Source organism: Podarcis vaucheri, assembly GCF_965113315.1.
Source record: "Podarcis vaucheri genome assembly, chromosome: 8".
Classification (NCBI taxonomy): domain Eukaryota; kingdom Metazoa; phylum Chordata; class Lepidosauria; order Squamata; family Lacertidae; genus Podarcis; species Podarcis vaucheri.
In genome coordinates this window covers 5,221,259-5,247,628 of record NC_138766.1, presented here as the reverse complement: position 1 = coordinate 5,247,628, position 26,370 = coordinate 5,221,259, and the positions used below count along the sequence as shown (strand labels likewise).

Here is a 26,370-nt window from a genome sequence, read left to right as displayed (position 1 = left end):
GTAGACTGCCTGACTTGTTCTTGGAAATTGAAAATTTAACGACACACATTTTTTCCCAAAGAACGGGTAGGAACCTCTTAACAGAATGTCAGATCCACAAACAAGGAACATTAAGAGAGAACCCATGGAAAAAATATATAACAAGTAGTGGACATTTATTCCTTAACTGTGCAAGGGTATTTGAAAATAGACAAGGAAGAGCACTGTGGCTGAATGAGATAGAGCCCAGCACCTTTCCACTGCAGATTATACTTATTCACATTTAAGGTTGGGGTGGGGGGAGAGAGAGACACTCGTTTAACAAGTAAACTTTAAACTACATTTTTACTATTTTTCAAATGAATGCCATCCAAAGATATTTCATGTACAGTGAACATTTCCAAGTGATTTAGTGCAACAGTCTTTAAAAGCTATAGTTTGTGTTAGTCTGTGCTGATGCCTCTGTAAAAAAAATCCCACCTTGCCCTTTTACACCCATTCTTAAAAATTACACAAGGAATCCCTTCGCTACAGCACACAGGCCCAGGTTTAGTCCCATGCTAAACAGAACTTTGTGAAATGTTGTTCAATCAGCAAGTTGCTTATCTGGCTTAACAGTCAAGCTCTGACATACAGGCATTCAGGTTTCCAGATTCCAGTTTATCATGGACATTGGTGTTTTCACACCCTACTTGAAGTTTGTCTCACTGACTTGCTTAGTCTATGATGAAGCTTAAAGACTGATTATTCTCAAATGCAACTTCCTAAAAAACAAGAACTATAGACTTTAAATCTTAGCCCATAAAAAAATTAAGCCTATTCACACAGTTATATGTAATGACTGTAGTAATCAGTTTATTACACAGATTAATCATTCTTGAACGTACAAGCTCCAAAGGAGCATTTGGGTCTTTAAATATACACAAGTCTGTCAAATGAATTTTTACCCTTACATCCAGAAAGACCTAAGCAGTTAAAAACTTAAGAAAATAAGAGCTATTAGCTATGTTAACTGAGAAAACACATACAAACCAAAATTATGAAGGGAAGGGGGGAGGGGGAGAGGAGCTGAAACAAAATCAACGTCACTTGATGCACTAATAGCTCCAATGCATTTAAATGCTGACCAGTTAAACTTAGACCTTTAAACACAGGATGTGGGTACAGTTTGATCTTGTTGGTCATACATTTACCTAAGTAGGTCCTTCAGAATAAAAATACAGAAACAGCTTCAAGTTCTTCACATACGTTTTTCATAACTGTTATGAGTTTAAAAGGATTCCACTTAAACAAAATTCTCCTTTTCAATCACTGAAAGCCTTTTACTCTATGCCCCCTCCCCCTACCTTTGGTTTATGCCCAATTTAAATATTTTAGGAATGCTTTTATGCTCACAACTAGACTTTGAAGAACTGGCTTTTCACACACATTTCTTTGCTAGGAGTCAATGTTGGTATGGAATACAGTATTTCATTGTTCCAAGTATGTACAACACGCAGCACTGCTGTATCAGGTAAACATGTGCACAGGGGAAGATGAGGCGTGGGCTCATAGAAAGCAGTCAAATGGAAATCAAAAGGACTTTCTCTTTCAGAGTTCCCCTATCTTTATTTGTAGAGGTTATCCAATAATTTCTTTAATTACATCGCATACTTCTGAGTCCATTCTCGAGCTATTCTGTTGTACCTGCATGTATAAAAAGAGGATGGTTACTGAAGTGCAAACTGCACCAAGCAGAAGCCCTTTGCTAAGATCATATTAACCATAATTTATTTCTAGCACCCAATCAAGCTGAAGCACTAGGCAAAGTAACTTTAAAAGTCTCCATAACATTGCAATCAGAGTACTGTTAATAATACAGTTAGCAATAATAATAATAATAATAATAATAATAATAATAATAATAATAATTCTATACTGCCCTTTATCTGAGGATCAAAGGATAGTTTACAATGTAAAGAGACATACCATACATAGTAACAAACAAAAACAGTAGCCGCATACACATACCACACAGAGTTTAAAAGGCATTTGAAATGTTTGAGTTCTTAAGCGGTACAAAATATTCAAGAAAAACTTCAGAAAGCCTTGCAGTTCATTAATGAAAACCATTAAAACAAGAACATAGGCAACAGTCTTGCAATATCTTCTAAATTTTGAATGTTTGTTTCCACTTGCTCTTGCCATCTGAACAAATCAGTAGATTTTCAGTTTAATATCAGCAACTATAACTGGAAAAATTTAAGAAACATTTTACGCAGCAATCACCTGTTATTCAAGTTTGCACTTTTAGATGCTCAAATGTTAAGAACCAATTCCAGGTTCTTGTTTTTAGTTCTGACTTGTCACTTTTACAATTATCGTGATGTCGGGTGTTGAAAGATGCTGCATTTCAGAGTGTGCACTTTCATTGTGCTCAAGCTTCACTAAATGCTTTTTACACTGTTAAAGGAAGTTTTAGTTCAATGTTGTAATAGAATTGCCTCAAGCTGAACTATTCATAGTAGTAATTGACTGGAAAAATATAGAATGAAAACGAATCAATTGAACCTCAAGAATTTTTCACTACAATTAGCAATATCTGTCCATTATTATCCCTGCAGCTACTCATGAAGCCACTCATCTATTTCTTTTTCACCTACCACCACCAGAATCAGGTTGTCTTGTGGCAGAAGTTTAAGTTGTTTCCTCCTCTGTAGCCTAAAAGCAGAAACTGTAAGGACGAAGAGAGGCAACTGCAAAACAGTCATGTATAAAGGTTGCAGAGGACACTAACTGAAATTTTATTGGATTAAGCAGCCCAATTGAAAAAAATAACCCTAATTACTGACTGAGATCAAATACTTTAAAGCTGGAAATAAAAATACAAGGCAGCTGACAGAAGCAAATGACACCCTGTAAAAAGAAATAATAGTGCCAATGGCACAGAGTTAGTCAAAGAGTTAGTTGACAAAGTCTTCAAACTGTCCATTCTCAGGTTTTCAGCTATAAAAAAACCTTCCATACTCACTTTTCTCTATCTGTTTTGTAGATCCGTGCAATCTCAGGCACTAAGGGATCATCTGGATTGGGATCACACAACAGAGAACAGATGGACAAAAGTACTGGAGGGAAGAACACACTACATTAGAATTTTTCAGTACAGCTGAATACAGGTAAGAAGCAAGTTCATTCTATTCTTCATTTAGCCTCCATCCCTCTTTCTGTAATTTTATAATCTAGCACTGAGGTTGAAACTGCTCTCCTTCCACATGGCTTAAAAACACGGGTTCAAGCACCTTCCCATCTGACACATCTTCCCTACTCTACACATTGGGGCTGGTCGCAGAATTAGAAACTATGCCTTTCCTCACTAATGTAGGGAAACAGCAGCCACATTGCCAGAGTTTAAATACTGGAGCCTGGGAAGCATGAGAACAGAATTGGCACAAGAGTCCAATTTAAGGCACGGGGGATGTATGTTCCTTCCTACATCACCTGCAATCCTAAAGGACTTTTTTTATTTTTAAGGAAAACAAAGACTCCTTTATACTAAAAATACAAAAAGAATAACAAAAACTAGAAACATGATGGTCCCTGCTGGTTTAGATGTTCCATAGTTTGTGTATAAAGCTAAAAATCCCAGATTTCCTGGGATTTTCTTTCAAATACATTGATACTTCCTCTACGAGGTTGACATTTACTTGACACTTCTGGTACTATTTATGGCTGATAAAACAAGGTCCATCATGGAACAGCACTCACTTGTACAGAATTCATATACATTGAAAGCTACTTACTGCAATGGGAAAAACTATAGCCAAGGAATAACACTCAACATCTTATGTGGCAATGAAACCAAAAAGGCTTCAAACACAACAATTTGCTGTAATACTGGATAATTGTATTAACTGCAACAAGCCTTTCCAGCTGTTCCCATCAGCTCCAGCTATGCTGCCTGGGGCACAGTTGAAAACTACCAGGTGGAGAAGGCTGCCCTGAACTGATCATAATTTGAAGTCCCTCCCCCCCAGCAATCAGAAATATTTGATTTGAACAGAGGGTTTGTTTAAAAAAACAAGAAGGGGCAAGGGGGGGTAAAAACAGCTTTGCTCAGTTGGGTTGTGATATGATAGCCATGTTCAAATATATAAAAGGATGTCACATAGAGGAGGGAGAAAGGTTGTTTTCTGCTGCTCCAGAGAAGCGGACACGGAGCAATGGATCCAAACTACAAGAAAGAAGATTCCACCTAAACATTAGGAAGAACTTCCTGACAGTAAGGGCTGTTCGACAGTGGAATTTGCTGCCAAGGAGTGTGGTGGAGTCTACTACTTTGGAGGTCTTTAAGCAGAGGCTTGACAACCATATGTCAGGAGTGCTCTGATGGTGTTTCCTGCTTGGCAGGGGGTTGGACTCGATGGCCCTTGTGGTCTCTTCCAACTCTATGATTCTATGATTCTATGGTTGGTGTTGGTTCTTTTTTTTTTTTAATGGAACAATATTTTTGGGGAAGTGGAAAGCTTCTTCTATGGATAGTTTCCCCATCTCACATCACTAGCTTGGTAAGTTTCAGCTCAAAGATGTGGAAAAAGTGCTTGGATCAGTCAGGCTGACTGCTCACAGTTTGGACCCTTGCCCCTCTTAGCTGATAAAAACTAGAAGGGAGAGGAAGGAAGGCTGGCTGGACCAGGGGTGTGATTAATGCCTCCCTGCAAGATCAGGGTGCTCCCTGCCTGCTTGAAAGAGGCAGTGGAAAAATCACTCCTCAAGAAGTGGAATGCAGAATGAGACACTCTTAGTGGTTGGGGTTCTGTAGACCAGATGGATGGGAGGTTGCCTGCTCTTGATGGGGCTACACGCCATCTGAAGAAGCAGGTACACAGCTTGGGGGAACTTCTAGATCCTTGGCTGATGCTTCAGACTCAGGTGGCCTCGGAGGTGCTATGTGCCTTCCATCAGCTTTGGCTGGTGGCCCAGCTATCTCGACAGGGAAAGCCACACTTCTGTCACCTATGCTTCAGCAACCTCTAGGTTAGATTACTGCAATGTGGGGCTGCCTCTGAAGACAGTTTGGAAACTTCAGCTTGTGCAGGAATTCGGCAGCCAGGCTGCTCACTGGGGCAAGATGCTTTGAACATATTACACTGATCCTGGCTTGATCGCACGGGCTGACAATTAGTTTCCTGGCCCAATTCAAAGTGCTGGCTTTGACCTATAAAGCCATAAACAGCTCAGGACAGCACCTCTCCCCATACAAACTAACCCATACCCTGTGATCATCCTCTGAGGCCCTTCTTCATGTGTCTCCTCCACAGGAGGTCTAGAAGATGGCAACACAAGAACAGGCCTTTTCTGCAGAGGCTCCCCATTTGGGGAACACTCTCCCTAGACACCCACACTGCATATCTTTAGGTCCCAAGCAAAACATTCTTCTTCTTCCAAGCCTTTAGCTAATTAAACAATCTTTGACCTATTAAACTTTGTGTGTGGCCAGTGTGTGTGTGGTTTGGCAGATCCCTCTTAAAACAACACTCTGCCTGTACAGAACAGTTACTGGGGATGGAGTGACAGCACACATGTACCACTAGTTAAAATGAAATAATTATTCACAAAGGGACTTAAAATTGTGACTGACAGGGCTATCTTCCTTGCCACCACTATGCAACATACCTGCTGTTGCCTCACCCCCTTCCAAATACTTTTTAACTAGCATCTTCCAAAGATCTAGATACTTAACATCAGGTGTTAGGTGCCGAACAGAACACATCATGTGTCACCTATTCAATTAGTTTACATGTAAAATGAGACTGACAAAACAGGGTCAAAATGAGGTCAGGGGCTGCTTACATGAAGTGGAAACCAGATTCTCAAACAGAATCACAGATCAGAATCGGGAGGGACCCATAGGATCATCATCTAGGCTTCCTCAACCTCAGCCCTCCAGATGTTTTTGGCCTACAACTCCCATGATCCCTAGCTAGCAGGACCAGTGGTCAGGGATGCTGGGAATTGTAATCTCAAAACAACTGGAAGGCTGAGGTGGAGGAAGCCTGATCTAGTCCATTCTCCTGCAATGCAGGAATATGCAGCTGTCCCTTCTGGGGATCAAATGTACAACCTTGGTGTTATCAGCACCATGTTCTAAGGGGAGGCTAGCAGAGCAGATAGCCTTTGGGGAGGGGGGAAACTAGTTTGGATGAAATCTGAATAGAATGTCAAATTTAACTCCATCTAATTTAAACTGATTTCAATGGCAGATTTAAAGACATACTTGTATCTCACCACTCAGCTGAAGTGTTCCAAGCCTAGCATATGCCTACAAAGGCTGCAAACACACTCAGTGGAATATACGGTAAGACCAGGCAGCAGGAGATTGGCAGTGGTGTTTGGGTGTGTGATTGGTTGCTGCGGCAAGGCCTGCTGACGACTGGCTGCGGCAATTTGGTGGGCTATTTACAGCAGTGGTGTATCCACAAGATAATTGGGAGTTTGTGTGCACAGGCTCATCAAGCAAGAAAAACAGAAAAGGGGTGGGGGGGGGGGGCAAAGGCTCCAGGTATCAGATGCATGTAGCAGCCATGGTAAAAGGGGAAAGCTGCCTGGGCATGCTCAATGTCCCTCTCATTACTCAATGCATTACTCAATGTACCTAAAAGCATATTCTGACTATGCAGCTAGTTTCATGTTTTCAATAATAGCCCTCAAGTTGTAGAATACTCTCCCCAAGGAGGCTCACATAACAATTATCTGTTCTACCTCAGCTTATGTGAAACAGTGCTAAACCACAAAAACCGTATTGAGTTTCTGTATGCTGCTTATAGATGTTTATTTCATTTCAACAATTTATATACTACTTAATTACAAACAAACAAACAAACAAACAAACACACAAACCAAAATGGAGACAAGTTTTGGTAACTAGCTAGTAAGGAAGCTACACTATGAATTCGCATAATAACCTCTTTTAGAACCATTTAGGCTAATGACCACCACACAATACCTATTTTCACACGTGTGTGTGTGTGTGTGTGTTGTGCTTACTAAATACAAATCAAACAAGCCGAATCAGATCCCAATCTACCTGGAGCATCAGAAAATTTTCAGCTTCAAAATTTTCCAGAAACCGTCACCTCTGGTTGTCATATCTTTTGCTTGACTGCTAGTTTCCAGACGCTGTTTTGTCCCTTATTTTATATATCCCTTCAGTACTCCACACTGACCTTTGTTATGCTTAGAAAACAGCAAGTATCTCCTTCATCTGTGATACAGGCAGCTTCTGGCGAATGTTGCACACATGTCAAGATGCTACTTCGCCCTCTCAACCATAGTACATGCTTGAAACAGGTTCTTCCTAACTGTTAAGTATTGGCAGACTAGCCAGCTCAAATTCAGTAACCTAGCTGGGCAAAGGAAGCTTTTGTAAAATGCACCATGCATAGCCTTAAATACTTAATTAGGTATAATCAAGAAACTGGGCAGTAAGGGTGTGTGCCATTTAAAGAGATGCATCATAAATCACCTTGGGAAATATGCAATACATTTTACATTAACATTAGAAATCACTTACCATTCATTTAGGCTCAGAGCCACAATGCTTACCTTTTGAAATAGTTAATGCGGGAGACCACTGTGACCGTAGAATATCAAGACAAATACTGCCATTACTGTTGATATTTGGATGGTAAATTCTTGTTGTAAATGCAACCTGTAAGATAAGGACATTCTTTCATATAGCTTTTATTTGCTAAAACAGATACTACACCAGCACTGTTAGGATGTAAACAAGAAACCCACCTTAGGTGGTTTGAAGGGATAATCTGTTGGGAAGTGAATCGTCAAGAAGAACACCCCACCCTGATAAGGACTGTCATTCTGAAAAGAAAAGAAAAACTATTAGAAGAAAGTTTAAAGTTAAGTTTATAAATGCTATTTCAGGTTTGAAAGATACTTACTGGTCCCATTATTGTCGCTTGCCAATGGAACACTGGAAGAGGAAGGAAAACGAGATATGACCTTACTTGCAGCGATCAGTGCAAATAGAATGCCTTGAATATGGTGCAGCAAAAGTAGATCCCTGTCACCCATATTTCACTCTTAGCTCAGCTAGGGAGTCAGTATTTCAAGCTTACTGTCTGGCTTACACGCTCAACTTCGCCAAATGTCGTGACATAAGCAGGGTATGGGCAACATGCAGGAAACCCAACAAAACATGCCATGTACAGAATGACTCCTGCAACAACAGTCAAGGCCTCAAATGAAGTTAATTGTTCAGGGGAAGTAGATGTGTGTTCTATTCACCCCTTCATGTTTCACACCAATCTATTTGGAAGAAAGGCATTTTTCGTATTGAGTATTTTAATACAGATAACTACTTAGAAAGGTGCAAGAGTTGCCTCTTTACCACAACACACAACTTACTTCTTGTAACAGACCTATCAAAGTTTGTTCAAATTAGTCACTAAATGCTTCATTTAACACATATCTTTTTTCCATTAAGTAATTTACTGGAGAGACAGCCTTACAAGTAAATTTAAAAGCTTAGTTTATTGAATGCATAAATAATTCAACAAAAAGTTATAAAGAAATTAACAACAAAAATTTGTTCAAGAAAAACATTAAAGATTCTATCATATGGTCAAGTAAACAAAAGCTACTTTTAAAAAGAGTGAGACCATCACCAATTTATTTTAAGTTGAAATAAAGGGCATGTTGCCTTTGGAGAAGTTTGGGCAGGTAGTCTCCAGTGTGAAATTTGTTTAACCAATTTAGTCACTGTTTAATTATATACCCTAAAAGAAGATTAAGATTATGTAATTCTCATTCTAAATTGCCTATGCCTGTTTAAAGATTTTAAAAACATAACCTCAATTGTATATGTGCAGGTCAGTTTTCTTCTCTGCCTGAGGAAGTGAAGGCTTTTTCTCAATTATAGGTACTTACTATCATCTCCAACAGGCCCTGCTGAACACTGTGCCGGAGGATCACGTGCCAGATCATTCAATTCCTAAAAACAAACACACAATTGACTCAAAATACAGTAATTTTATTTCCACACAACAGTCATAGCAAACAGCACACTACTATAGCTTTTTATTATTATTAAATGCTCATTAAAAACTTACAGAAAAACTGAGAAAATATCAACATTAATACCTGTATTTAAGTTCTGTTATAAAACAAAATGCTAATATATGAAGCAACCTGATTTTGGGGAAGCACAGCAACTTTCTTTCAGTGCTTCAAATGAACGTTGTTAACATTAAGGAGGCATAGTTCTATAACTTGCTAGATCATTTGCTTCTAATTTAGTTTTATCTTGTTTCCAGCATTAGATATATGTTTCACACAATCATGTATGGCAGAGGTTTTCAACCTTTTTGGGTCCACGGCTCCCTTGACCAACTACATTCTCTCTGTGGCACCCAGTGGGGCTCAAGGCCCAGTTAGGTCAGCCCTTGCCTGCAGAGCCAGCAGAAATGCAAGAGGACATCAGAGGGAGGGAGGGAGGGAAGGAAGGAAAGAGGGACAGAGGCCAGTGCTGCTCACGGCACCCCTGGCCATCATTCAAGGCACCCCAGGGTGCCATGGCCACTGATGTATGGAATTAACACCTTATGCTGAATTCTAGCTTCAGGCAAGAAAAATAGAAGAATATTAGTTGGATTCCCTATCCCATATTTTCTCCAAGACCCATTTGCTAACTCCATCATAAATGAAGTTAAGTGTACCAATGTGCAATGTACACTTCCAACATAATGGATGGCTATTTCACTTACTTTTCTTTAGATTATTAAGAGTCACACACACAATTCATGTGATTTTCCTTTCAAATATATTTCCAATGATCTTTTACATTTGTGATAATGAAAAAGATATTTAATTTAATCTGATATTATCAATACTCATAACATACATTGTGGAAAACCTTTGGGTCATTCCATATAAATTGGTCCAATTTTTAATGAATCTTTTACCTCATGTCGTCCAATTTTCTTAAAATTTTGTACACTTGTTGAATGATCAGAACTAAGCTTAAATCTAAAAAAAATATTCTTATCTCATCCTGTTTCTGAGTTATGAGGGTTTGAAATTTCAAAAAATTGACAACCTTAAAACCTCAGCCCAGAATCGAGATATTTCAAAACTAAAAAAAAAAACCAATCCCTTCAGAACTTCATGGGCTTTAATATGATATGGTACATGATGTACTTATTTTAAATTTTAAAGTTAAGTTACATAATTTATTTTTTTAAGCAATTAAACAATGATTTAAAAATTCACCCCAAATTGTATTAATTATTTCATATTTCTAAGAGCTTCCAGCAAAATTTCATCCTAGTACCTCAATGGGATCACATTAAAAAACATATTTTGTGCATACATGTTGGGCTTATTGGGTTCTATTTAGGATAAATGAGACTTATTGGAGTAAAGTATAACAGAATAAACAAGACTTCAAAGAATAATATCAGTTACTTCAGGCATTTCTTCAAAAAGTTATTCAATTAAACAGTATCTGAAAAGCTAGTCAGGCTTTCCTTTTAATAAGTGTTCCAAAGCAGAGTGGTAACTTGCTGTTGCAAGACAGAATTAATGCTTTGAAAGAATTCTTGTTAGCGGTGGATGAAGAATGGAAAAAAATTAAAGAGTATCTACAGAAATACTGTAAAATTAATGAATGTTAAAGGGATGTTGGATTGAAAACAAGCAGTGTTGGTTAAAAGATTAACAAGAATATGTAAATATGGATTGACAATGGTGGAAAATATATATTTATTATAGGTTAAGATGTTGAGTAAGGATAAATGATAGAGGGTAAGGATTTGCTGAACTAAATATCTGAACTGGAATACAAAAAGGGAGGTGTGAGGAGGTCAAGAAACTAGTGAATGAAGTATAAGATATGAAAATACTAATCTTTTTTCTGTTTTGTTTTTTGGTGTTTTTCCTTTTTTTCTCTATTCTGTTAACTGTTCTCTATTGTGTACCTCTATGTGTTTTGTTTTGTATTTTCTCATTTTTGTAGTTTTTTTGGTTTTTGTATTCTATGTTTAAACTTTGAAGTTTTTGATTGTTTATGAAATGTTAATAAATATTAATTTTAAAAAAAGAAAGAATTCTTGTTAGTACTTCATTTCATGATTATTACAACAAAATCTGTATCAAACAAAATTCTGAAAAAAATAAACTTACACATTAAACAAGCCTGAAAACACTGTTGCACATGACGTTTCATTTTTGTGAACCGCCCTAAAAATATAATATTTGCCGATATGCAAGTTTGGCCAGTTGCAGGCCTTGGTTCAGTCCTTGTTAGAACTAGTGCTCACCCTACCTTACGTATATCCCAACTAGATGGGTCAAGAAATGATGATGCTAGTGACCAATTTTACTAAAAAGATTACAGCAATATAGCACATTTTACATGCCCTTTTTTTCCTTTTCAGTCGTAAGTGGAAATATATTTGTACATGTCAGATTCACCAAAAAATTAGTAAAATAGTTAACTTGTGTATTCTCATCAATATGACAATAAAATAACTGGAGAAGCGTTCGAAACTCCCATTGTTCTAGGCTCATTTTGCAACAGGGAATTTCATTAGCACAAGCAGTTTCTGAGCACCTAAGATTTCAGATTAAAATTGCAGAGTGGAAGGAAAGAAGGACCTTTTTCTGCCTCCCTACTTCCAGCTACTTTCTGAAGACTGGAGAAGAGACCCTTTTAAGAACATTAGGGGGGCAGGGGAAGGACTAGACCATGTGAAAATTGAACGTAATATTTTAGCTGCGGTTCATTCATTTTCAGCTTTGTATTCTTGTTATTAAAAAAGCATGCCTAGACATTCCGTTGTTGCACCCATAACCTAGGTTTAAGGTGCCATCTAGCTCCCAACCTTCATATCTCAGTTTCTAACACTAAACTGGAGCACAACAATACAAACTGATCAACACAAGAGCGTAGGTAAGGCTGAGTCTCAACTCACCACTGAACCCTGTACAACAAGCCACAGCTTGTCCATACAAAGCAAAGCCAGTCAATGCTGGTTCAGACAAGCTGAAACCACTTGGTTTGAAGTCTTGTTTATTCTGTTATATTTTACTCCAGGAAGATGCATTTATACATGTACGTAGGGCTGGGTGATATCTGGTTTTCAATATCGCAATATATCACCAGCTAAACATAATGATATTTCAATATGTCATAATGTCTGAGAGCATCCTTCCCTGTGGCTGCAGAAGGCCCCCTTTCGTCTCCCCAGGGCAGTGGAGGGCCACATTGGGTTTACCCATGGTGGCAGAAGCCCTCCCTGGGCCCCGCAACCTCCTCCCAACAAGCGTGTTGCGTGTGTGATGTCATGCACATGCGATGAGCCACCCCAATGCTGTGCGGAACTCAGCGCCTCTGCTTCAACTAAACCATTAAAGATTTCTGGGGAATATATTACTCTTCTATGGAGTTTTGTGGGCATATTTAAAATTTAAGGAAGTAGTAGATTTGCAGTCTGATTATAAAAGCTACATTGAACAGAAACCTAGATCTACACCCTATATGTCAAGGGTCTACAAATTATGGCTGGGCCTGGTAACTAAGCAGAAGCTTTTAGTAAGCAGCTATGAAGTCCAGTTCCACAACAATACCATACGAATTCATCAACACTGATGCTGAATTTGGGTTTTATGTACGTTTGTTTAATTCTTCCATTTTATTCTTCCAATAAATTTTATTACGAGAACACAGAAGAGATAATGAAAACCAGATTTTAGGCATTAAGCTCCTTCATTTAAGACCCTCACAATTATGGATTGCTTAACCATTTCCATAACAAATGATCTGAGCCAATCACAATCATATGCCACTAAGGAAATGTCACCTAGAGAGAAAATCCAAAACCTGAGAAGATTTAGCACTTAACAAACGAACAATGCATGTAAATTCAACCTAATAATACTATAACAAGTTATTTCAACAATACGTTAGAGGGTAAAAGGCAGATGGATAGAAGAGTTCTTTTGTATTCTAATTATGAAACACGCCATATCAACTGCCCCATCACATACCGATTCCTAAGCACACTTAACTGGAAGCACGCAGCCAAGCATTCACTGGTACTTTCGAGTAAACCTGTAAAGATTCAACTTGTAAAGCACACTGAGCATTTGTTTAACGGTTCTTTCTCTGCCAGTTTAAATGCGACCTTTAGCTTTTAATTAGAAAGGCAAACAATCTCACAAAGAAGTGTTCCTACATCAAGCGTCTAAATAGGAAGGCCAAAGAAAACAACAGAAGTATCCACCTGGATTCTTCTCTCAAAGATTTTACTTTTATTTTTTGAGATTTAAAAAGATTCAGGTTCTGAAGAGTCCAGTGGTGTCAGAGAACGCTCTCTAGGAGCTCCCAACCTTCTTTCCTTCCTGTAGTCTCCCATGGGTGTAGCCAAGGGGGGCGGGGGACAGATGCCAACAATAAGTGCCGTATTTTCCCATAAGATCTCAAAATTTAGAAAATAGGGGGATTAAACTTTTGGGGAGGATTATTGGGGGAGGGGAATGCCGAAAATCACTCACCCACCAGAACGCAGCACACAACCGCTCCCGCCCCTGACAATCTTGGGCTCAAGTGAGCAATTTTCGGCATTCCTCCCCCCATCAAGCGGCCATTTGCCACTTAAAAACTCAGGCCCGCGCTTCATTCTGGTGGATAAGCGATTTTTGGCATTGGCAGATCAATTTTTTGGGGCGGTGGGGGGCAATCCTGAAAATCACTCACCCAACAGAACATATCACACATCCGCTCGCGCTGCAGCTGCCTGATCGCCGCCATGAATCACGCTGGCGGAGATCAGGCGGGGATATGATAGGTGGTTTCTACGACATGGGGAAACAAAAGGTTGTGTTGGGGAGAGATTCATTGACTGGTTCTCTGCGTCCACCGACAGAGACCCTCGGCGATTTGCAAGTGCTCCCTGCAGAGGCAGAAGTTTGGAAGGAAGGCACAAGCCTGAACGGTACAGCGGCTGTAAGCAGGCTCCTTTGCCCTGCCCAGGACAGGCGGGGCACTGTCCCTTTAAGGAGGAATCATAGAATTGGAAGAGACCACAAGGGCCATCGAGTCCAACCCCCTGCCAAGCAGGAAACACCATCAGAGCACTCCTGACATATGGTTGTCAAGCCTCTGCTTAAAGACCTCCAAAGTAGGAGACTCTACCACACTCCTTGGCAGCAAATTCCACTGTCGAACAGCTCTTACTGTCAGGAAGTTCTTCCTAATGTTTAGGTGGAATCTTCTTTCTTGTAGTTTGGATCCATTGCTCCGTGTCCGCTTCTCTGGAGCAGCAGAAAACAACCTTTCTCCCTCCTCTATGTGACATCCTTTTATATATTTGAACATGGCTGTCATATCACCCCTTAACCTCCTCTTCTCCAGGCTAAACATGCCCAGCTCCCTTAGCCGTTCCTCATAAGGCATCGTTTCCAGGCCTTTGACCATTTTGGTTGCCCTCCTCTGGACACGTTCCAGTTTGTCAGTGTCCTTCTTGAATTGTGGTGCCCAGAACTGGACACAGTACTCCAGGTGAGGTCTGACCAGAGCAGAATACAGTGGCACTATTACTATTCCCAGGCACTATTCCCAGAGTGCCTGGGAAGGTGGTGTCTGGCTGCTTTGCGCTCTCTCTCCGGGCCTGACTCCCTTCGCTTGGATCCGTCGGCCGGCTGTGGGAAGCCGGTGCAGCCCCTCTGTGGCTATGCTCCAGCTAGAGTGGTCACGCGCTCTGCCCCGACGGTCTGCTGCAGGTCTCCAGCAGTTGTGCCATCTCCAGGGAAGCGGCTACCTGCAGCAGCCCGTTGGGGCAGAGCGCGTGGCCACTCTAGCCGGAGCACAGCCCCCAATAGCACTACCTGTGTATAAGACGAGCCTCAATTTTGAACCTCATTTTGGGGTCAATAAAGCTTGTTTTATACACAGAAAAATACGGTAATAATCAATACAAACCTGAGGTTCTGCCCCCCTCCTAACAAAAGCCTGCCCCCCCTAACAAAAGTCCTGGCTACACCCATCCCCCCATCCTACTGGTAGAACGGTAGCTATTTAAATGTTTTATTTGTATATAGAACATGCTTCTTTATAATTTTTATAATTTATACAATATATAATTACATAAAATGATAGGAACATGATGAAATATTGTTGAAGCAGAAAAAACATGAAATCATGGAGCTGGAAGAGACCCCAAGGGTTCTTTCTAGTGCACCCCCCTGCAATGAAACTCAGCTAAAGCAGCCATGCCAGGTGGCCATCCCACCTTTGCTTAGAAACCTCAAAGGAAGGAGAGTCCAGAACCTCCCGAGGGAGATCCACCTCCCATGTGTTACAAAAAGTAAGCAACACTTATTTGACCCAAGTTAATTGACACAGAGAGGGAAACCTACAGATACAGTCCAAAAGGCGCACAGAGGGTTCTGGTATATATGGGAGAATTTTAAAAAGCAAGTGGTCCTCACTGACCTGGTACAAAAAGATTTTGTTATCTGGAGGAGCCCTGTCTACAAAGCACTATAGCCATGCATACCTGGGAGTAAGGCCCACTGAAGCTAGTGCAGCTTTCTTCTGAGTAGACACTCAGTTATTTACTAGATGCAAGTCAGCAACACCAGACGACCCCTCAGCAACATCCAAAGGGCCTGATCTGCTAGGTGCTGGGGTGGATTGCATCCTGTGCCTTGCCCAGCAGCCCTACCCACTGCTACCCCACCACCGCACTTACCTGACCTGGGGGTCTGGATCGCAGGCTCTACTGGTCAAAATCGGAGCCTCAACAATCACCCTCTCCTGCCAGAAACAAGGAAACACTCCAAGGAAACACACATGGGAAAAAGGAGCACCCCCTTACCCACTTGTGATTGGCCAAGCAGTTAGCCAGCCAATCAGGATTTTTTAAATTTTTAAAAATTATCTCTTCTCTTCACCTCTTACTTCCTCTGTGGCCCCCTAGCCTTGTGCTATGGCCCATTTACACATTTTTCACCTGTGGTCCTCTTGGAATATCTGAGGGGGGGGATATGACCCCCGGTTGGGAAATACTGATCCAGGGAGCTACTCACTATCATTGTCTCTGTCTTATACTGACTGAGCTTCAGTTTATTGGCTCTCATCCAGCTCATTACCAAGCCAAGACACTGGTCCAGCACATCCACTGCCACACCTGCAGAGTTTAGTAAAGGCGAAAACAGAGCTTTGTGTCTTCAGCATACAGTGGTACCTCGGGTTAAAAACGCTTCAGGTTACAAACGCTTCAAGTTACAGATTCCGCTAACCCGGAAGTAGTACCTCAGGTTAAGAACTTTGCTTCAGGATGAGAACATAAATTGTGCGACGGTGGTGTGGCGGCAGCAGGAGACCCCATTAGCTAAAGTGGTACCTCAGGTTAAGAACAGTTTCAGGTTAAGAACAGACCTCCGGAACGAATTAAGTTCTTAACCAGAGGTACCACTGTACCGCTGCCAATGCATGCCAAAATTCTGGATGGGTCCACTCAGAGGCTTCATATAGATATTAAACAACATGGGGTATATAATTGAGCCCTGAGGGACACCATATTGAAGGCTTCATGATGCTGAAAAACAGTCCCCAAGCATCAACAACGGAAAAGGACCATCCAAGCAGGACAGGAACCACTGCAGAGCAGTGCCACCCACCCTCAACTTAGATAGCTTCCAGGAGGATACAGTGGTCAGTGATATCAAAACACAGATTATCATATAAGGCAACCAAGGTAGTTTCTGTGCCAAGGCCAGGCTGAAACCACAATTGAAATGGATCTAGAAAACCAGACTCCTCCAAGAGCATCTGGATCTGGTCAGTGACCACCTGCTCAAGAACCTAGCTCAAGAAAGGAAAGGTTGGCAAATGGCTGGTAAATACTGAGGTTCTCAGGATCTAGGAATGGCTTCTTATGAAGCAGTCTTATCTCTGCCTCCTTCAAACAAGCAGGAACCACCCCCTTTCGTAAAGAGGCACTGGCCACCTCTCTAGCCCATGCAGCTAGTCGCATCCCTGCTGGATTTTATCAGCCAAGAGGGGCAAGGGTCCAGAGTGCAGGTAGTCACTCACACCGATCCATGCACCTTGTCAAAATCCTCAAGCCGAAACATCTGAAATTCATTTAACAAAACAGGATTAGACAGTGCTCTGGACATCTCTCAATGTTTAACCGCTATAACACTAGAGTCAAGGTCCCGATGGATACAAGTGATTTTATCCTCAAAATGCTTAGCAAAAAAGTCACAGCGAGCTACCATTGGTTCTGCAAGGCTCCACACTACCCGGAAAAGCTCTGCCGGACGGCACAGTAAGGATGCAATGGAGGCTGCAAAGTACAGGAGTTTAATTTTACACCAATCACAATGAACAATAAATAAATTATCAATAAACAAACCAGTAAAATAATAAACCCATGTAAACTAACCAATAAAACAACAATGGAGTTGTAATGGAGGATCAGGGGGCATCCTCTAAACTCATTTGTATAGCCCAAATTATGGATTAGCACAATATCTGATCAGTCTTTATCGACCCACAGAGCTGTACAAGTACTCGCACTAGGACTCTGAATGGACAAGCCTCAAGACAGAAGCCCATTAAATACACAATTGCACTGAATGAGCAAACCTTTTGTATTACTCTCACAGGGAGCAAAAAACCTGTTAACTAATACGATTGTATTTGTGTCTAACAGTTTTAGCCAACTGTGCATGCAGAACAACTTCCTCAAGAGCAACATAATATTCTCTCTCTCCTCCTACTCCCAAACCTGATAGGGGAACAAAGGAGGAGGAAGACAAGTTAAGTTGCTTTCATCAGCACTGCAATGCATTTTTCCAATATTATTTTATAGGGGAAGTATTTTTCTTTAAATGCAATTTTGACTAATAATAAACCAATTGATTAATTTCAGTTAAGGCTTGAGTCTGTGGTCTTTGCCACTGGTTATTTTACCAGCTGATCCACTGGGTTCTAATGAGAAAATCTGAATACAGAGCATGCTGCTGGGTGTCCTTTTCAGCAGTGGGAAGACACAGGCACTGCCTTAGGCAATGGATTTCTGACACCTACACTTATGCAAACAGGCAGGACATCTTATGAGAAGCATTCCTTGTTATTTAAATTTTTCTCTCTTACAGTTTGAGACAACTTTTTCCAAGGCTTGTTTTGTCAATTAGCAGTAATGACAAGGAAACAATTCAGATGGACAGCTAGCTTACAAACTATCTTCTGTACTGCTCATTCCTGAGAAGAAGAGGAGTCTGGATTTGATATCCCGCTTTATCACTACCTGAAGGAGTCTCAAAGCGGCTAACATTCTCCTTTCCCTTCCTCCCCCACAACAAACACTCTGTGAGGTGAGTGGGGCTGAGAGACTTCAAAGAAGTGTGACTGGCCCAAAGTCACCCAGCAGCTGCAGGTGGAGGAGCGGAGACCACACTGGCTCTCAGAGAAGCATTTATTGCAAATTAATGCCAAAACTAGTATCATTTAAAGCACAAACAGAGGTATCACCATATACTCCAGGTAAGAGTTTACATAAAAATTAGAGCAGCATTAATTGTTAAAGCTAAGGTTAGTACATGACTACTCTAGATCAGGCTTCCTAACCTCAGCCCTCCAGATGTTTTTGGCCTACAACTCCCATGACCCCTAGCTAGCAGTACCAGTGGTCAGGGATGATGGGAATTGTAGTCTCAAAACATCTGGAGGGCCAAGTTTGAGGAAGCCTGCTTTAGATGAACTTTGTCAACCAACAGGAATTCATAGCAACGTCCTCTTGAATTGCCAAGAAAAATTATTACATTTTGGTAATATGGTCTTCCCACTCCAGAAAGGATGCCAAAAGCAAATTCCTTGTCAGATTTGTCCCATAGTATCCTGTCTGAATTTGGTATCACTTGCAAATCGCAGTAGGAAAAAGAGACTTTTTCCTGCAGCAATGGAATTTGACAACATGCCATTTTGAAATTAAATAAACTAGGCTTTGGCCCTCACCTCCCATCTATCTAACCTAAGAATTGTTGCTAAGAATATGCGATTTACTTGGTAACTCAACCAGAAAGCTATCTTGCACGGTTGTTTACCATTTGTTAGCAAGGCAAGGCATAAACACACAGAGGGAACTTCAACATTCAGAAACTATGTTGAAGCTTCTTTTTAAACTATCTCCTGGGCAGGCAAGTTGGTTGGCAACTCCAGCAACTGAACCTCACACTCCACTAGTCTAATACAGTGGTACCTCGGGTTACAGACGCTTCAAGTTACATACGCTTCAGAATGAGAATAGAAATCGTGTGTCGGCAGCTGGAGGCCCCATTAGCACTAAAGTGGTGCTTCAGGTTAAGAACAGTTGCAGGTTAAGAACAGACCTCCGGAATGAATTAAGTACTTAACCCGAGGTACCACTGTTGTGGGATTCTGTCCTGATCCTGTTGTCATTCAATGTCTTCATAAACGTCTTGGATGAAGCAATTGTGAGGACGCGCATCAAATTTGCAGGTGACACCAAACTGGTAGGGATAGCTAATGCTGCAGAAGACAGAATCAGAATTCAAAATTATCTTAACAGATTGGAGAACTGGGCCCAAGCTCACAAAATGAATGTCAACAGGGATAAATGTAAGGTTCTGCTCTTAGGCAGGAATAACCAGATGCACAAATAAAAGATAGCAGAAACCTGGCTTACTAGCAGTACATGCGAAAGGGATCTAGGGGTAGACCACAAGCTTAACATGAGTCAACAGTGTGATGCAGCAGCAAAAAAGCTAATGTTATTCTAGGCTGCATCAACAGAAGTATCGTGTCCAGAACCCCTCTATTCTGCCTGTGTCCAATTCTGGGCACCACAATTTAAGATGTATGTTGTCAGGCTGGAACGTGTGCAGAGGAGGGCAATCAAGATGATAAAGGGTCTGGAGGAGCACTTGAAGGAGCTGGGTATGTTAGCCTGGAAAAGACGAGATTGAAAGGAGATACGATAGCCATATTGAAATATCTTAAGGGCTGTCACATGGCAAAGGGAACAAGCTTGTTGTCTCCTGCTTTGGAGGGTAAGGACTCAAATCAATGGCTTCTAGATACAAGAAACAAGATTCCGACTAAACATCAGGAAAAACTTTCTGACAGTAAGAGCAGTAAGAACTTTCTGACAGTAAGACCCTCGGGAGGTTGTGGACTCTACTTCCTGGGAGGTTTATAAGCAGAGGTTGAATGGCCATCAGTCATGGATGGTTTAGTTGAGATTCCTGCATTGCAGGGGGTTGAACTAGATGACCCTCAGGGTCCCTTTCAACTCTACAATTCTATGAATATACTACAGGCAACAACCATTTTACGCTAGTTCAATGCACGTGCGATCATGGCACACATGCATTGCTGCAACCCAGAAGTGGCCAGAAAAGGGGGCTTAGCAGGGCATAAACATCAGACTTACATGTAAATCGGGGTTGCCTGTACATGATATTTTCGTATTCAGTATGGGAAAAGATGGGCAGGAGTAATTTGGCCCAGTTCATGGAGGCTTTGAAAGTTCATATGGAAGGTGATGTCTGAAAACTGCTTCTTAGGCCATGCTTTGAATCTGACTGGCCCGAGGTACAATACAGATATAAAATATTTATGAATCTGACAAGTGGCAGATACAGGCGGCAAACATTTGGTTCTGTTCCTGACCCCCCTGTGCATCAGTGGAACATGCATAAGCCCATCCCATTTCCGGACCACTTCCAGGTCAGCAGTAACAAGCATGTGTGTGATCAACGTGTCAACTGGACGCATGTAAAGTGGTTGCTGCCTGTAAACTGTTATGTTTTTAGTGGTCCCTGATTTTATCTATAAGCTGCCTTGAGTCTGGACCGAGGAAAAGGTACAGTATAAATAAATATAATGATGATGATAGGGCATCTGCATGTATAATCACCTATTTAACCTTTTAAATGTATGTAAACAGTGAGTGAGAAAGGGTGGAGCAGCCCTGCTTGGGTGTATTTTAAGGGGACAGTGACTTTCAGACTTGTTTTCTACATCTCTAAGAGCCAAAGTTTTCGAAGTTCTTGCTAGCAAAGCCAAACAATAGTGCTGTGACCACCATCCCTTTTCTTGCTGGGAAGATTGTACTGCTGGGTGTCAGAGTCTAAAGGCACTCCATGTTGCAGGCAATGGTGACAACACTTGCCAGTTCCACCATCCAAAAGAGAAAGGAAGTCGTTTCCAGTAGCCTCATGTGGTCAAAGCTCTGCAGAAGTTTTGTCAACACAGCTGCCAAACAATCTCAGCAACAGCCTACACCCACTTCAAAGTTCTTCAAACCTGGGAGGAAAGCTGCTCCACCAGTCTTCAGAGGCTTTGGCAACTGAATTTGCTGGAACCTGTATATATCTGATGGAATGCACATGCATTTTTGCACCATCATGATATTTGAAGGGAGCTTGAAAGCAAACATATGAGAGATTTGCAAAATGAGTGAAGAGAAAGACTAGAATAACTCAGGATTTCATGTATGGCTTTTACTTTATTACATGTATATGTAATAGATGCATTACATACTCATGGTTCATTCTGTCCAGCCATTTTACTTTCAAAACAGCCCTGCAACATAGATTAGGCTGAGCACACACAACTGGCCCAAAAACATCCAATTGGGGCTGACCCAGCCCGCTTTGCCATCTGAGGCAAAACAGAAAGGTGCTACCCTGCGCATGTGCCCTTCCCCTTGCTGCCCCCATCAAAGCTTCACCTTCCAGGGTTGCACAGCTGCAGTTTCCTGAAAGATCTTGTGATGTTCCTATGATATAGCACAGTGGCCTTGCATGACCATACCAAGATCCTGGCAAGCAAAGCAGGGAAGCAAAGTCTCGGGAAGGTCATGTTAAGAGCTTTGGAGGCCTGCATGCCATCTTGCAGGGTTCTGGTGAGATTTTGCTGGAATCCAGAAGCCGCGGCAGCTACTTCTCTTTGCTTCTCTGCTGGTGGTGACAGAGGGGGGGGGAGTGCCTGCAGAGGCACCCCCCCTGGATTCTGCTGTGTAAAGCAACCGCTTCAGTCTGCCTCATAAACAGGCCAGCTCTGCAGCCAGTTAACTTCATGGGTATCTAGGCTTTTCTTAGCCTTAGTAACAGGTTTTTAAAAACAACGCACATCAAAACACACACACACATTGAAAGTCAGCAGTTAAGCTTGTGTACTTTCTTATGCTGAAAATGTATCTGCCAGTTTTGAGCTTTATCTAGTGGGTTTTTTGCAGTCACAATTTGAATGTGTGACTAAAACTGAATAATAATAGGTTGTGAGCCTGCTCCACCCTACCCCCTTTTCTAGCCACTTCTGGAGTGGGTGCAATGCACACATGCATGATTGCATGTCACTTGGACATGCCTAAAACGGTTGTTGTCCATATTCAGAAATGTATGTATCAACAGACACTCTGTCATTATTGGCTGCTGCTTCATGTCAAACACAATGGCAAATCTTAGTTGGCTGCCAAATACTAAGTGGCATGGCCCTACAGTGACTACTTATGTGCATAATTCATGTCTCCTCCTGACCTCTCTCCCAGTTCAGAGATGACTGCAGTTAGAAGCACATGGCCAACAGGAGAAACCAAACCATGTGGGCTTAACTGGGATGGGAGATGGCAAAAGAGAGTTGCAAAACAGAGGTGCAGATTCCTAAATGAGTGTGCATGTCCACAGTTACTGTAAAGGTGGTGAGCAAGGTGCCTTTGGTGCATGAGGATATTAATTTTCATTAATTTTAATTATTAAATTTAGATCCCACCCTTGCAATTTTCACAATACAGTTAATATACATCCTTACAGTCTCATTTTTAATTTCTCATTCAAGAATCAGTCAGCAGCCAATGTCAGACTGATTCACCAGATGATGACCCAACCCCAAGTACTATACAAAACCTAAATGCACATTAAAAATGATGTCCTGCATCCCCAGCTGAATTCAGCAAACTTCCAAAGGACCGATATTGCAGCTCGTCTACTGTAATCTATTTATATGCAAGAGATTCTTCACCTCTACCAATACAGTGAATTAGTAAAGTTCATAAAAGAGAAAAAAGAAGCATAGGCACCTGCAGGAATTTTTCAGGGAGGCAATGGCAAAGACAGACACTGAAAGCAGAATCTGCAAGCTAGTTTCTCACAAGAAAATGAGAAGAATAATGCCTGAACATTTTGTCTCATATCTTAGGTGCTACAAATACTAGAAGCTTTTAAAAAAATGAAAGCTGGGGATCTGGACATCATGAATGATTGGGGAGAGGGGTAACCACACACACATCTCCCATGGTACAATGTTCAAAATTAGCCAGGCGCATTTTGGACCTGGCATTTGATCACTTGTGACCAAGATGCCTGGGAGCCAGGATGGCACCTGACATCTCCACCATCTGGGGATCATTGGAGCTGGACTGTTTTCACACACTAATACCCCATCCTGTCAAATTCTATCAGTTATATTTTATCTGTACAATTGAAATGAATTTCTGGAACCCAAATGCTTTTTCTGTTGCAGCCTGAGCAGGTGCACTCTCCATTAAGAAAAAGAAGTTGGAACAGGAGAATATATATGTGGTCTGTCCCTGGATCAAGTGACTTTTCTTCTTTTAAGTTCTCAAACCTCAAGGTTGTCATCTGAACTAGCCAGATCTTTAACTGAGAATCAATCAGTCAGTGCATCATTTAAAGCAGTCTTGCCCCAAAATGGCAACTAGAAATTCCATTTTGGCGACTGTAACCTTGATTTAAGGATCCATTTGGCGCCTGGCTTATAGATCTTGTGTTTCTAACACTGCATACGGCACCTTACCAAGAAGCTGAATACTCATATATACTGCTAACATTTTTGAATTCTGTAACTGAACAACTCAAAACATTTAGAGTATATACTGTATATACTGTACTGTATATAAAACATGACAACACACAACAGACAAATTCCATTTTCATAAATCTTAAAGTTACTGTTTGATGCAAAAGGCATACTGTTACAAAGTCTATACCATAGTCACGTATGTTACTATAAAAGACAGCATAATTTATGCTACTGCTAAATCACCTGGGACTATTACCTGTCAACCATAGCAACCAAAAAGCCCCAGGAATCTCCTATGGGAGGATTTTAAGTGGAGGCAAATGAAGCCACCACCTATACTCTTGCTGCAGGCATTAGCTGGAAGCTAACCCTTCCCTTATATGTGCATGTGCATACACACGTGATATTAGGTACCACCAGCCAGCAATGTTTGACCTCATGATCAATATTGTCAGGCAAGACCAGCAAGTTTCCCGTATTATTCACATCTCCTGATACCAAACAAATAATATGAAATGTCAGAACTATGCCTTAGCCCTAATAACAACTGAAACACAAGAGCCCTTACATAATGTCCATGTTTTTAGGACTAATGACTTCAGTAGGCCTGGAGAAAAGGAATTTATCCACAAAGGTTTCCGGTCTTTTTAAAAGCTATGTGCACAAGAGGGAGATTTTCATATTGACTTCCTCACCTTTGTCTTTGACTGGTTTTACTCCCAAATAGAATGCTGGCTAATGTTAACCAGTTGAAAAATAAGGGTCCAAAAAGTAACATAAGTCCTACTCATGTTTACTTGGCAGTAAATCCAACCCAGTTCAATGCAGCCTGAACTGCAGCTTGAATGTTCCTTCCAGAAACAAGATGAACCTTTAAGCCACGTTTCTGAAGGTGAAGCAAAGAATTCTGTAGCCCCTGAGACATAGGCACTAGGAGTTGTTACTGAGGATATAGGTGTAGCTGTAGCAGCAGGAGTGAGCAGCATGGCCCTGGGAATGAAGACGGCCAAAGCCAGGGTGCGACGCCGCCACCGGCTCAGCTCACTGCAGGCAGACGTTTCCTCGCCGTCCACATAGGAGCAACTCACTCCACGGATTTTGAAAGGAAAGAAATTAGGCTTTGGCCCCCACCTCCATTACCTACTTTGGTACAGGATTTCTACGGAGCACCTGCAGCCCAGGGAGCTACTTGGGAGGAGGGGGCGCACACACCTGTAGCCACATGCTAGTCTAAGCGGGGTTCGCACGCTTGTTCCCCTCAAGGGCCAGGATCCTGCTTCGAGGCGCCTCTCCCAGGGATGGCCACCAGACTGGTGTTTGTTTTGCCAGAGTAGCATCAAAGCTGCATCGCAGGAGGAAGGCAGGGAAAGCTATGGATGGCGCTGCGTCGCCTCCGGGGAGGCCGCAAGGACGGCAGAGGCTCGGGGAAAGGCAGGAGGGGAGGATCGGGGCGCCTCCGAACAAAGAAAGGCTCGCTCGAGAGGCGAGCGAAGGCACCGATCCCGGCCGGCGCTGGGAACGGAGCGCCCCCTCCCCGGAGGCCGGCCTGGATGCCGCGGCCCGAAGGCGGCGGGAAGCTGCCCCGAGAGCGCGGGAGGCCGGCCGGCCCCGAGGAGCGGAGAGAGCGGAGCCCCTCACAGCCGCCCAGGCCTCCCGGCCCAGCCTCGCGCGGCCCTGCCGAGGGCGGGAGGGAAGCCGGGCCCGGGGAGGAGCGGAGTCTTCCGGGCCGCCTCCCGGCCGCGCTGGCGCCTTACCTTGTGGATTCTCTTCAGCGCCATCGCGGCGGCGGAGCCTGTGGAGGGCGGCGCGCGAGGAGGGAGGAGGGAGGGAGGGAGGAAGGAGGGGGACTACTTTCCGGCCGCGGAGGGAGCGCGGAGGGCGGTTCGGCGGAAGCGGGCCAGGCGGGGGCGCGCGAGGGGGCCGCGTCCAAGGCCGGCCGCTCTGTCCTCCTTCCTGGCAGCCCTGCCGGCCTCGTCGCTCCTCTGGCGGCGCTGTTCGCCCGCTCCCCTGCGAAGGCGGCGGCGGCGGCGGCCTCGGCCTTCCCCCGCCCCCCGCGCGCGTGCGCGCCCCGACTCCCGCCCCTTCAGGCAAGCGGCTGCCCCGGCCGCATCACCCGCACGGAGCTCTTTTATGACGCCGGCAGCGTCGGAGGTCAACGGGATTCCTCCGCTGTGCGGAGCCCAGCGGCGCATGCGCCCTTTGACTCGGGTGGGCTAGGAGTAACGCGGGCGGGAAACGGCCTGACAGGCTGGCCGGGAGGAGGCGGTGGATCGGGCAGCTGGGCGGCGCGGGGAGGAGAGACAGGGAGCAGGTCGGCAGGCGGGGATTCCTCCCTTGGGAGGCGCTCAGCGGGCGAAGGTTCACGCTGTTATCGCGAGAAGAGGTTCCCGGAAGTGGGCTGCCGGAAGGACGTGGAGGAGGAGGCGGGGGAAGAGCATCCGGTGTCGCCGCCTGGAACGGCCTTCCTCTCTGTTTTGGCTGGCGCCTGTGGGACGCCCCCGCCCCCCTGAAATCCCTGAGGGCGCGGGTGTCCAAGCTTT

General features: G+C 42.9%; 1 protein-coding gene across 2 annotated transcripts; it reads right to left on the bottom strand.

The window, feature by feature from the left end:
• Window positions 1-305: 305 nt before the first annotated feature.
• Window positions 306-25,846, bottom strand: UBE2D2 (ubiquitin conjugating enzyme E2 D2). 2 transcript variants are annotated; one of them, XM_082234710.1, is made up of 7 exons: window positions 25,585-25,846; window positions 8,902-8,965; window positions 7,914-7,945; window positions 7,756-7,833; window positions 7,561-7,666; window positions 2,990-3,041; window positions 306-1,665 (listed from the first exon to the last, which is right to left on the bottom strand). In XM_082234710.1, exons 1-7 carry the CDS (start codon window positions 25,606-25,608, stop codon window positions 1,620-1,622), a joined length of 402 nt encoding a protein of 133 aa, XP_082090836.1. In that variant the 5' UTR covers window positions 25,609-25,846; the 3' UTR covers window positions 306-1,619. The 2 variants fall into 2 exon arrangements, with proteins under 2 accessions (XP_082090836.1, XP_082090835.1); XM_082234709.1 differs by having other exon boundaries at window positions 2,990-3,083; window positions 25,585-25,839.
• Between the last annotated feature and the right edge of the window lie 524 nt (window positions 25,847-26,370).